Source organism: Rhinoraja longicauda, chromosome 33 (genome assembly GCF_053455715.1).
Source record: "Rhinoraja longicauda isolate Sanriku21f chromosome 33, sRhiLon1.1, whole genome shotgun sequence".
NCBI lineage: Eukaryota > Metazoa > Chordata > Chondrichthyes > Rajiformes > Arhynchobatidae > Rhinoraja > Rhinoraja longicauda.
Window position 1 is genome coordinate 19,002,740 of NC_135985.1, and position 12,019 is coordinate 19,014,758.

At 47.1% G+C, this 12,019-nt stretch overlaps 1 protein-coding gene across 1 annotated transcript in view; it reads right to left on the bottom strand.

Annotated features, from left to right (window-relative positions):
• LOC144609069 (integrin alpha-11-like) overlaps positions 1 to 12,019 on the bottom strand; it is a 159,898-nt gene that overhangs the window by 12,117 nt on the left and 135,762 nt on the right. Inside the window, exons 23-25 of the mRNA XM_078427415.1 lie at positions 9,760 to 9,849; positions 7,840 to 7,930; positions 1,806 to 1,919 (exon numbers count right to left, since the gene is read on the bottom strand). Coding sequence (XP_078283541.1) covers positions 1,806 to 1,919; positions 7,840 to 7,930; positions 9,760 to 9,849 — 295 coding nt within the window. The remainder of the gene's footprint in view (positions 1 to 1,805; positions 1,920 to 7,839; positions 7,931 to 9,759; positions 9,850 to 12,019) is intronic.

A 12,019-nucleotide genomic window follows, 5' to 3' on the forward strand; every position in this document is an offset into this window, starting at 1 on the left:
CCGACCAGGATGAGTCTAAAAGGCCAGCGTTGACTGCTCAGCATCAACGGTTCAACACCCTGCTGAATATTCAGGCTCACCCACTCGTTTCTCTGGCTTGCTCCCTTCATCCAGAGAGTAACACGATCTGTGAAAGCCTGGGAAACCTTTGCTCCATTATTGGATTTTAGTCAGGCCCCCACAAACTTTAGCTCATTGTCAACAACTACAGGGCTATGCATCTCAAGAGAGAACTGGAATGGTAAAGTGTGTCGCCCCAGTGGTTGATTAGCTTGTTGACCCTGGACGGAAGCAGGGAAAGTGTATCAGTGAATCAGTGAAGATGTCACTGGGGCTGGAGGTTTGAAGTTATCGGGAGATACTGGATGGGCTAGCACTTTTTCCCCTGGAGCATTGGAGATGGTGGATGACTGCAAACAGGCATTTGACATGATGAGGGGCATTGATAAGATGAATAACTGCAGTTTTTTTCCGCAGGAGAGGGGGCGTCTAAAATTAGAGGTCATAGGTTTAAAATTATAAAGGGGATGAATTTCAATGGGACCCGAGTGGCGACTTTTTCACAGAGTGGGTCCGTGTATTGAATGGGCTGCAAAGTGGTAGAAACGGCTCAAACTATGGCATTTAAAGGACACTTGGACAGATACATGGAGAGGAAAAATATGGAGGGAGATGGGCCAGGTGCAGGTAGTGGGACTATCTTGATTGGACAATGTGATCGGCAACAACAATGTTTCCCCGCCATAAAACTATGACGCTAATCAATCCCTTCAGAAAACAAAGCATTTAGCTTCATTTGAAAAAGAGGAAACCTCCGAATGTTTTCAAACTGGCAACAGATAAGAATATTGATCTTGCTGTCAGACAAATGCAGCTTAAAAGTAAAATAGTTCTTACACCAAGGAAGTACTGAAACTTTGTAAACCATTCACAGACAAAAAAATTCAAGAATGCTCCCTTGAAGGGCAACATTTAATCCTGTTGAAAGAGGTTGCTGCTGACATGGACCTTCTGGGAAGACTGGGAATATTTCTGTGCTGGAATACTGAGCCACCACTACGGTTCTTTCCCCTGAAAGGGGCCACAATGGGCAAGTTCACTGCCAAAGATGGACTCCCTGCTCCTGGAGAAAGCCACCGCTCATTGAGGAGGACACCACTCCCAGGAGCCCCTCCATTTCTCACCAGCCCTCTCCCCCCAGCCCTCCAGCATAAAGAACCTCCTGACCCCACACAACAACTCCCCCAGTGTCATACCCCCCCCCCCCACCCCCCCACACACCCTGCACCTCCTCCTAACCTCCTAACGTGCCCATCCGCATGAAATTGTAGAGAGATATAGACGCAGCCCAGATCATGACACAAACCAACCTCCCTTCCATTGACTCCATTTATACCTCACGCTGCCTCGGCAAGGCCAACATCATAATGAAAGGACGAGTCTCACTCCCTCGGGCAAGAGGTGAAGAAGTGTGAAAACGCAGACCGCCACATTGAGGGACATTTTCTTCCCAGCTGTTATCAGGCAACTGAACCATCCTATCAACGACTAGAGTGCGGTCCTGAGCTACCATCCACCTCATTGGAGAACCTCGAACTATCTTTACTAAGACTCTACTGTACTTTATCCTGCACTAATCCTCATTCCCTTTACCATGTATCTGTACACTGTGGACGGCTGATTTGTAATCACGTATAGTCTTTCCGCTGACTGAATAGCACACAACAAAAAGCTTTTCACTGTACCTCGGTACACGCGACTGTGAATTAATCTAATCTAACCTTATTTTCAGTGCCTGTACTCACCGGAACAGTGGAGTTGTTGGTCAGGACCAGGAGGCGGTTGTTACCTTTGGTCGTCGTGGGAACGGTCACCCTGATCGCCAGGCGACCGATGGTGAATCGGCCCAGATTCTGCAACTGCAACGTAAAGGGGCACAAGCACATGGTAACGGGCGGCACGGACACGATGGGCCGAAGGGCCTCTTTCTGTGCTGTAGGACTGTATGACTCTATGACTCTAATTACCAGGAGACTCACGGCCATCCTCACATAAAACCATCTACATTTTAATTATCCTGAAACTTAACTGCTTGCGTGTTCTGAAACCCCTTCACTCTGCCACTTCTCCGCTGTGGTACTTGTTAGGTTAGCCCGCAACTAAAACTTTTCACTGTACGAAGGATCTGCGGATGCTGGTTTAAATCGAAGATGGACACAAAAGGTGTGAAGAAGGGACTCGACCTGAAACCTCACCCATTCCTCCCCTCCAGACCTAGTTTGTCCTTATAGAGACGTATAAAATTATAAAAGGACTAGACAAGCTAGATGGAGGAAAAATGTTCCCAATGTTGGGGGGATCCAGAACCAGTGGCCACAGTCTAAGAATAAAGGGGAGGCCATTTAAAACTGAGATGAGGAAAAACTTTTTCACCCAGAGAGTTGTGAATTTGTGAATTTGTGCACAGAAGGCAGTGGAGGCCAATTCACTGGATGAATTTAAAAGAGAGTTAGATAGAGCTCTAGGAGATAGCGGAATCAAGGGATATGGGGGGAAGGCAGGCATGGGTCACTGATTGTGGATGATCAGCCATGATCACAATGAATGGCGGTGCTGGCTCGAAGGGCCAAATGGCCTCCTCCCGCACCTATTTTCTATGTTTTTAATATGTAGAGGTGATGAATGTCAGAAGGATTTTTGCACAATTTTTACTTTGTATATTTTTAAATTCTAAATAAAGTTTATTTTTGCAGGGAAAAAAACTCCTGTTGCAACAGTAACAGCACTTCCAAAACAACTTAATTAGTTGCAAATCGTCGTGGGACATCCTGAGAGATGCTGTGCACATTTGGGCACTAGTGGACTCGCATTCAGAGATTTAATGTTGGCAGAGTTCATGGAACTGAGGATTGCAACACAAAGCCCATCATTTGTACTCGACACACTTCACCCAAGCATAATCTCCCGAGCACTTTGAATCCACACAAAGCACCAGGGTTAAATTCACTGAATACCATTCGGGTTAACAATTGCCTCCAGATGCAACACACATTATGTGACTTCAGTAGAAAGAAATCTGTTATCGCAATTACTCAAATACATTGATTTGAGAAAGTTTAAAATTCTTCAGATGAAATATGACTTCTGATCTAGGTCCAGTTAACATTAATCAAAACAAGCTGGAATTATTTGGCTCCAAAGTCCATTCTGATCCCTACAGTCCCCCTTCCTAACGTTTCCTTCAAAGCCACCGGTGGAGACTTTGCCAACATTTCCATGCAGGTTCCCTGGGATATACTGTGGAAATTCCATTCCATTTCTTCATAATACGTTGCGAGAATTCCTGGACAGGGACAATCAGTTGGAAATTTTGTACCAGTTTGTCTTCATTTCCACATGTATTGTTTGGGGAACTCTGCCAACATTCTCACACGGGAGCCCTGACTGGAATTTCCAAATAAATCCTTGGGGTGACACTGCCACAGAGTAAGGTTTTGCAACACTGCACACCAGGCCTCTCTGACCCCCCTGACCCCCACGCTCCCACTCTATTCCAAATATGCAGCCACTGCTAACCCTGTAAAGCCCCTGTCCCACTTAGGCGATTGTTTAGGCGACTACAGGCGACCAGGCAGTCACCACACGGTCGCTGGGGTGTCGCCTGTACGGTCCTGAGTCGTCTCCAAAGAGTCGTAGCGTTTTTCCGGTCGCCGCTGGATTTTGAAATGTTTAAAGATTTTCGGCCACTGTTGGTTTGACGCCAATGATCATAGCTTGACGTCTACTGACGTGGGCGCTGTCACAGGTTGGCGCCAGGTTGCCACCAGGTGACGTAGGTTGTTGCCGGTGCTGACTTTGGTGAATTCCATTGGCGACTACCTACGTCAATCTACGTCGACAGGTCAAAACCGGAGGCGAAAATGACGTGAACTGTCTTCAGTTGTCGCCGACAGGGTCGTAGCTTGTCACGGGTGGACGTAGGTTGACTTCAGTTGTCGTAGGTTGTCGCCTGCGTGGACGTAGATTGTCGTAGGCGCTGTCGTAGGTGGACATCCTAAGTCGCGACGATTGGGTCGCCGGTTGTCGGTAGCTTGACATTGTCATGGGGGGTCCAGTTGCCATTTTTTTCCCGACTTGCTACGACTATGACAGTCGCCGGCAGTCGCCTAAAAAATCGCCTAAGTGGGACAGGCCCTGACATAGACTAAAATTGATCCCAATGCTGAAAATCTGCAATAAAAACAGCAAAGCCTGGTAAAACCAGAGGAACACAAAGTGCTGGACTAACTCAATGGGTCAAGCAGCATTTCAGAGAGGAATGGATACACCACGTTTCGAATCGGGTCCTTTCTTTCGACTAAAACGTCGCCCGTCCATTCCCTCCACAGATGCTGCCCAACCTGCTGAGTTACTCCAGCACTTTATGGAAGATTCCAGCATCTGCGGTCACTTGTGCCTCCAGAAATACTCAAGATCAGTTCTTGAATCTCCATGCACAGGTGCTGCCTGAACAGCTGAGTATATCCAACAGTTTCTGTTATTATTATCTTAGACATCGAGCCTTGGATTTTTGTTTTTTTTAGTTTTAAAAATACAACTTGGAAACAGGCGTTTAGGCCCAAGGAGTCCAATTGATCACCTGTTCACACTTAGTTCTGTTATCCCACTATCCATGCCCTACACACACGAGGCAATTTTAACAAGGCCAATTAAGTTACAAACGCACATATTTTTGTGATGTACGAGGAAACCGGAGCAAACCCACATGGTCATAGGGGGAACATGCAAACTCCACACAGACAGCACTCGAAGTCAGGATCAAACCCATTTCTCTGGATCTGTGAGGCAGCAGCTCTACCAGCTGTGCTACTGTGCTGCCTTCTATACATGCCGCGCTCTATAGATGACATCCTCGATAACATATGCCCTCTCGATGCCACAACTGTGCCTGCCAACCGAAAGATATTCATCTGCTTTGGCACTGGGTTTGAGACAATTCCCTTTACTACAAACCAGATTCATAGGGATAATGTCAAAGAATACTTTGAATACAACTGCCGGAGGAGGTAGTTGAGGCAGGAACTATCGCAATGTTTAAGAAACATTTAGTTAGGCACATGGGTAGGATAGGTTTGGAGGGATATGGGCCAAACGCAGGCAGATGGGACTGGTGTAGATGGGACATGTTGGCAGGTGTGGGCAAGTTGGGCCGAAGGGCCTGTTTCCACGCTGTAAGACTCCATGACTATGACTATTACCGTCACCAAATGCACATCTCACACAGAGGAGAGCGCGGGACTGTTCTGTTCGAGCCACTCTGCTATTCTTAGTTTTAACAAGGGCTTCTTTTCAATGAAATTCCCTATTTGCTGCAGAATGAATCATATTTAAACTTCACCTGCTTCTCACCCACCTTTTCCAGGATATACAAACTATAAAATTCCTGACTTTTGCCTTTATGTTAGCAATATACCGGGGAGAATAATTCGGCCTAGCAACTGTAAAACATGAATGCACTGTGGAATCGGATAAATAAATCAAAATACTGTACAGTTCCACACAGTGTCTACTGCATTTTTGTTTAGAACAGTTTGAAAGAAAGCAATATATTAAGAGGAGCTATTTAATCAATGTACCACAGGAAATGGTTTAAAGATTGTGACTGTACACAAAGATTGCAGGGTCTACAGTAATTTTGAACATGCTCCCTGCTATGCCTGTTCACGTGCATAAGTGTGTGTGTCTATGTGTGCATTGTGTACGTGTGTGGCCCAGTGTGTCCGTGAGTGTGTGTGTGTGTGTGTGTGTCCATGTGTGTGTCCGTGAGTGTGTGTGTGTCCGTGAGTGTGTCCATGTGTGTGTCCATGAGTGTGTGTGTGTGTGTGTGTGTGTGTGTGTGTCCATGTGTGTGTCCGTGAGTGTGTGTGTGTGTGTGTGTGTGTGTCCGTGAGTGTGTCCATGTGTGTGTCCATGAGTGTGTGCGTGTGTGTGTGTGTGTGTGTGTCCCCGTGAGTGTGTCCATGTGTGTTTCCGTGAGTGTGTGTGTGTGTGTGTGTGTGTGTGTGTGTGTGTGTGTGTGTGTGTGTGTGTGTGTCTGTGTGTGTGTGTGGGCCATGTCGTTATTTTAAATGCTACTTCAGCAGGTCATGAGGAAGGTTGCAGTAATTGCTGAACTGTGCTTGATTCTCAGGCAGAGAAGAGCCTTTGAAGATGAAAGATATGATATTTGGGAAATGCCAGGAAATGTTCAAGGTCTGTTCAGGTTACCGATTGAGTTTTACTGGCCAGCTTTGATGTGCTCTGATACTGGAGAGGATCAGGGTACCAGGAACCACTCTTAACCAGGGTGTTAGCGTGCAGCCTCTTCACCAGCGTTACAAAAAGAACATCCATGGGATGCCCCTCGCTGCACAACTGGTCACGTCTAAGTGTCATGGTTGGGATGTGGGAATCACAGGCAATCACTGCATCTACTGGTCATCCTTCAATGACCTGAGACAGTGGTTTAGTTTAGTTTAGTTTAGAGATACAGCGCGGAAACAAGCCCTTCAGCCCACCGGGTCCGTGCCAACCAGCGATCCCCGTACACCAACACTAGTGGGAGGAAACCGGAGCTCCTCGGAGAAAACCCACGCAGGTCACATGGAGAGCGTGCAACCTCTATACAAACATCACCCACAGTCAGGATCGAACTTGGTCTCTGGCGCTGTAAGGCAGCAACTCTACCGCTGCACCTTTGTAAGCTTCACCCGGGGTTACCGAGTGTTCTGCTCAGCCTCTACAATGAACAATTAGAGTTAAACAACACACTTCTGTGGGTCTGGGTCATATGTCAACCAAACTGTGACGACGACTGATTTCCTGAGCTTGTGAACTGTTAGGCTTTTATAAATATCAATCAGTTTTGTGCCGTTTTTAGTGATGCCAATCTTTAATTACCAGTTAAGTAACCAACAATTACTTAATAAATTCATGAGATTCTCTGACTGATGCCATTTAAATTAAGCATTGGAAAGGACTGCAGATGCTGGTTTATAGCGAAGATGGACACAAAGTGCTGGAGTAACTCAGCGGGTCAGGCAGCATCTCTGGAGAAAATGGATGGGTGACATTTCAGGTCCTGACCCTTGTTCAGACCCGTCTCCAGTCTGAAGGAGGGTCCCAACCCAAAACATCACCCATCCTTTTCCCCCAGAGATGCTGCCTGACCCGCAGAGTTACTCCAGCACTTTGTGTCTATCGTCGACAGTTAGACTATGCTCCCTGATTTACTACTTACTGGTAATCAATTAATGTGAACATGACCTTAATGTTTCCACAAACATCCTGTTGAGATTTCTTCCTAGAAAGAGTCGGTCTGTAAAAGGATAGAAATAAGTTCCACAGGGTCTTAATTGAAACTGGACCTAACAGCTAGACTTGAGTTGAATCATATCACAGAAGTCCTGGAGTCAGGATAATTAAGGCTGCCAATTAAACTGTATGTTTGCTGTGGGCTGATGGTTCTCCTCCCAGTCACTAAATGAAACATGCCCCTGAAGAAGGGTCTCGACCCAAAACGTCACCCATTCCCACTATCCAGAGATGCTGCCTGTCCGCTGAGTTACTCCAGCACTTTGTGTCTCTCTTCGTGTAAACCCGCATCTGCAGCTCCTTCCTGGGTAGGTAAGGAGTAGATGTGAATCAATGGTGATGCCCTCCTTGGACAGGGAGATGACTGTGACCTTCAGGAGCTCCTGGCACCGATGGAAATGTTTTCCAGTGGGACTCCACGTCCTCAGCAGAACATGGGGAAAAAGCAATCACGCTGAACATGAAAATAAATGGAGATGGCCTTACCGTGAAGGTGAAGTTAAATGGAGGGTCGAAGTCTCCATTTTCCTCCAGCTCTTTCACTGATTTCAAGTCGTAGAAATCCGGACTGGAGTTCCTGTCAAAAAACAAAATCAAATCATCAAATCTTCGTAACTGTGCGAGAGAAGAGAAACGTCTCACAACATGGAGGAAGAAATGTTGACAGGGCGGATTGAGAGTCAGGAACGAGGCTCGGCTATTCAATAATCTGAAGCTTGATGATTTGCCAATGCACTGCGGAAACTTCATCCTGACCATCAATCTACTGCACTCATCCGTTTCCACCAAGGGCGCAAGGTGGGAGAGTCTAGGACCAGAGGGCACAGCCTCAGAATAAAAGGACGTACCTTTAGAAAGGAGGTGAGGAGGAATTTCTGTAGCCAGAGGGTGGTAAATCTGTGGAGGCCACGTCACCAGGTAATTTTAAAGCGCAGATTTACAGTTTCTTGATTAGTAAGGGTGTCAAAGGTTATGGGGAGAAGGCAGGAGAAGAGAGTTGAGAGGGAAAGATAGATCGGTCATGTTTGAATGACTCGATGAGCTGAATAGCCTAATTCTGCTCTTATGATTTATGAATCTATGAACCAATCCAGCACTCTGACCCATCCACTTCCACCAATCAGCGAAAATTAACTACTCCAACTGGAGTTTAGTTTAGTTTGGAGAAACAACATGGAAACAGGCCTTTCGGCCCACCCAGTCAATGCCGACCACCTTCACCCGTTCACAGCAATTCTATGTTATCCCACTTTCCCACCCACTCCCTACACACTGGGGGCAATTTACAGAGGCCAATTAACCTACAAACCTGCACGTATTTGGGATGTGGGAGGAAATCAGAGCACCCGGAGGAAATCCATGCAGTTGCAGGGAGTTCGTGCAAACTCCACACAGAAAGCACCCGTGGTCAGGCCTCTGGCGTTGTGGGGCAGCAGTTCTGCCAGCGAGAAATGTTTTTTTACCAAATAATATCCCAACATGCTTTTGGGAAACATAACCAGGCAGAGAGAGATGTCGTGCCGAAGGAGACATTGGGAGTGTAAATTAAACAGGTGATGAATGGAGGCAGGTGGAGAACCAGAGAGACCAGATGACTGGCTGTAGTGTACAGAGCATGTTGTGTCAGTTAAACTGCCCTGTACAATTTGAGTATTAGTATTGGTTTATTATTGTTAAGTGTACCAAAATACTTTGAAAAACTTGGTTTTGCCCCTTATTCGGGCAGATCATACCATACATCATGTAGTGCAAAAGGAAAACATAAACAGAGTGCAGAATATAGTGCATCGACAGAGAAAGTGCAGATTAAAAAAGTGCAATGGCCATTACGATGTAGATTGGAAGATTGGAAATTCATCCTTAGCATTTGAGAGATCTGTCCAAGAGTCTGATAACGGTGGGGGGGGGGGGGGGGGGGGGGGGGGGGGACACGTGTTCTTGAATCTGGTGGCATGTGCTTTCAAGCCTTTGTATCATCTTCGCGATGGGAGAGGGGAGAAGAGAGAATGACTGGGATGTGAGTGGCTGTTGATTATGCTGGCTGCTTTTCAAGGCAGTGTGATGCATAGATGGAGTTGATGGGATGGGCAGAGCGGTGTGGTGGGTTGGTTTGCATGCTGGACTGGAATGCATTCACAACTCTCTGCAATTTCTTGCGGTCTTGGGCTGAGCCATTGCGAAACCAAGCTGTGATACATCTGGTTAGGATACTTTCATTGGTGCATCTGTTGAAATTGGTAAGAGTCACGATAGGCATGCTGAATTTCCTTATTTTTCTGAGGAGGCTTAGGCGTTGGTGTGCATCTTGCATGGAGCACCAATGTAAATGGACCAAGACAGATGGTTGGTGATATCTACCTGTGTTCAGAATGAAGCGAGATCACGGAGAGAGATCCCAACACATACCTAGTGAGGAGGAGGTCTGCTTGATATTGCACGGGAACGTAGAGATGGTAGACGTTGTCATGGAGCGTCTCCTCCACTTCTTCACTATCACTGAACGAGAGAAATAAGGACAGTGCAAGTTAGGTAACCACGGGCAACCTTCCAAATGAAACTCAACACTAGTTCACGGATCACGGTCTCATCTTTCCATTAAAGAATTTGCAGTCGTTGCCAGGACTGATGTCATGTGTTGAGCGGTTCCCTGCCATCTTTCTGCAACTCTGCTGTTGATAACAACTCCGCATCTCAGTAGCAGTGCGGGCAGTGCAGTTGTCTCAAGCTCAAGTTGCGACTAGTGTCGGGTTGACACTAACCCAGATATGATCCTGACCTCCGCTACACTCTGTACACGGTTTGTACGGGGAGGTTCCAGTCTCCTCCCACGTCCCATAGACACACGGCGCTGGTTTACTAGCCAATCTAAATGACCCCATCTATTGACATGGCAATGGGCAGCTTACAAGCGAATAGGTTGCTTGGCTCGTCGGACAGCGCAACAGGAAGGGAACTGGAGACAGGTAGGAGGGTGAACCGGGGTAACGCCCTCCAGTGCCTTCAAGGTCGGCTGCAGAAGGCGCCCCCAGGACACAAAGATGGCTGGACAAGGAGAGGAGACGGACGTCAGTTCGCGGGACGTGCTCCAGTACATCGAGCGGGCAGGCCGACCGGACTTTGGACTTTGAATAATGACACCAACAATGTGTAATATATGCAAAAGGAATTTCACCGTGCAGCTGCGTAGGTGACAAATAAAGCGCCATTGAACCATCGCAGTAGGTGGGTGAATGGGATTGATTGGATGGCTCTGAGGGCTGGCACAGACCCAATGGGCAGGATGTCCTTCACAAATCACCAGAGCTACATTCAAGGAACTGCAGATGCTGGTTTATACAAAAGGACACAAAGTGCTGGAGTAACTCAGCGGGTCAGGCAGCATCTCTAGAGAACGTGGATAGGTGATGTCTCGGGTTGGTACTGGTTCTTCAGACTGATTGCAGTTGGGGTGGGGAGAAGGAATGCTGGGAGAGAGGATGCTGTGGGAACCATAGCTCCATGTCCCCTTTGGCAGGAATGTCTGTTGGCAGCCAATGGATGTGTAGACATTGCTCGGGATGAGGTGCAGGTACAGATGGCTTTTGCTAGGCCTTCGAAATAACTCAAAGATGGACACAAAATGCAGGAGTAACTCAGGAGGACAGGCGGCATCTCTGGAGCGAAGGAATGGGTGATGTCTCGGATCGAGGCCCTTCTTCAGCCTTCAAAATAACTCACTGGCTAAACTCACTGGTCTGGGCCTCGGGTTTCCTTTGACCACAGTGCTGTTGATAGTAACTGGTCGCAGCACAGTCCTTGTGCAAACACCACTCTTGGCAACGTGTTACATGGTGCACCAGTTCGCCAAAGAGTGGCACCAATTGGCAACCATATCTCGGTGGAGGCAGTACAACACGCACAGCCAAACTCTTGCCGTAGTCCATGGGCCTTTCCCACAGGCAGCTCACAAGGTGGGACTCCATCCCAACCAGTCACCTCCCTCCCAACCAATCACAACATTGTCACAGCACAGGAGGAGGCCATTCAGCCCATCAAATCTGAGACAGCTCACTCCAGAACAATTTCATTGGTTCCTTTCTCTTTGTGCGTCCCTGTGGCTCAGCTACTTATTTTTGAACAAGTGTGTATCCAATTCCTCTTTAAAAACCCTGCCGCATTCTTTTTACATCTCTGTGTGAGGAAAGATGTCTTCTTACAACCCCACCCCCATTGTATTAATTTTGGATGATCAACCATGAATAGCCTATTCCTGCACATATTTTCTACATCTTTTGCACATCTTGCCTTTGTGGGAGGACAAAGATGATGGGCCTATTTCCACAGTGTATGACCCGTGACTAATACTCAATAGTCGGAAGAAGGGTCTCGACCCAAAAAGATCAGTCTGAAGAAGGGTCTCGACCCGAAACGTCACCCATTCCTTCTCTTCAGAGATGCTGCCTGTCCCGCAGAGTGACTCCAGCATTTTGTGTCGACCTTCGATTTAAACCAGCATCTGCAGTTCTTTCCGACACAATACTCATAGTCTATTGTTCACCAGCCAGAATGCATTTGTATAGCACCTTTCAAACACTCGGGACATATACGGCACTCCAAAGTCTGTCAAGCAACCTTAGAACGTGACAGGTGTAGGTTTATGTTTATTATTGCCACATGCACCGAGTTC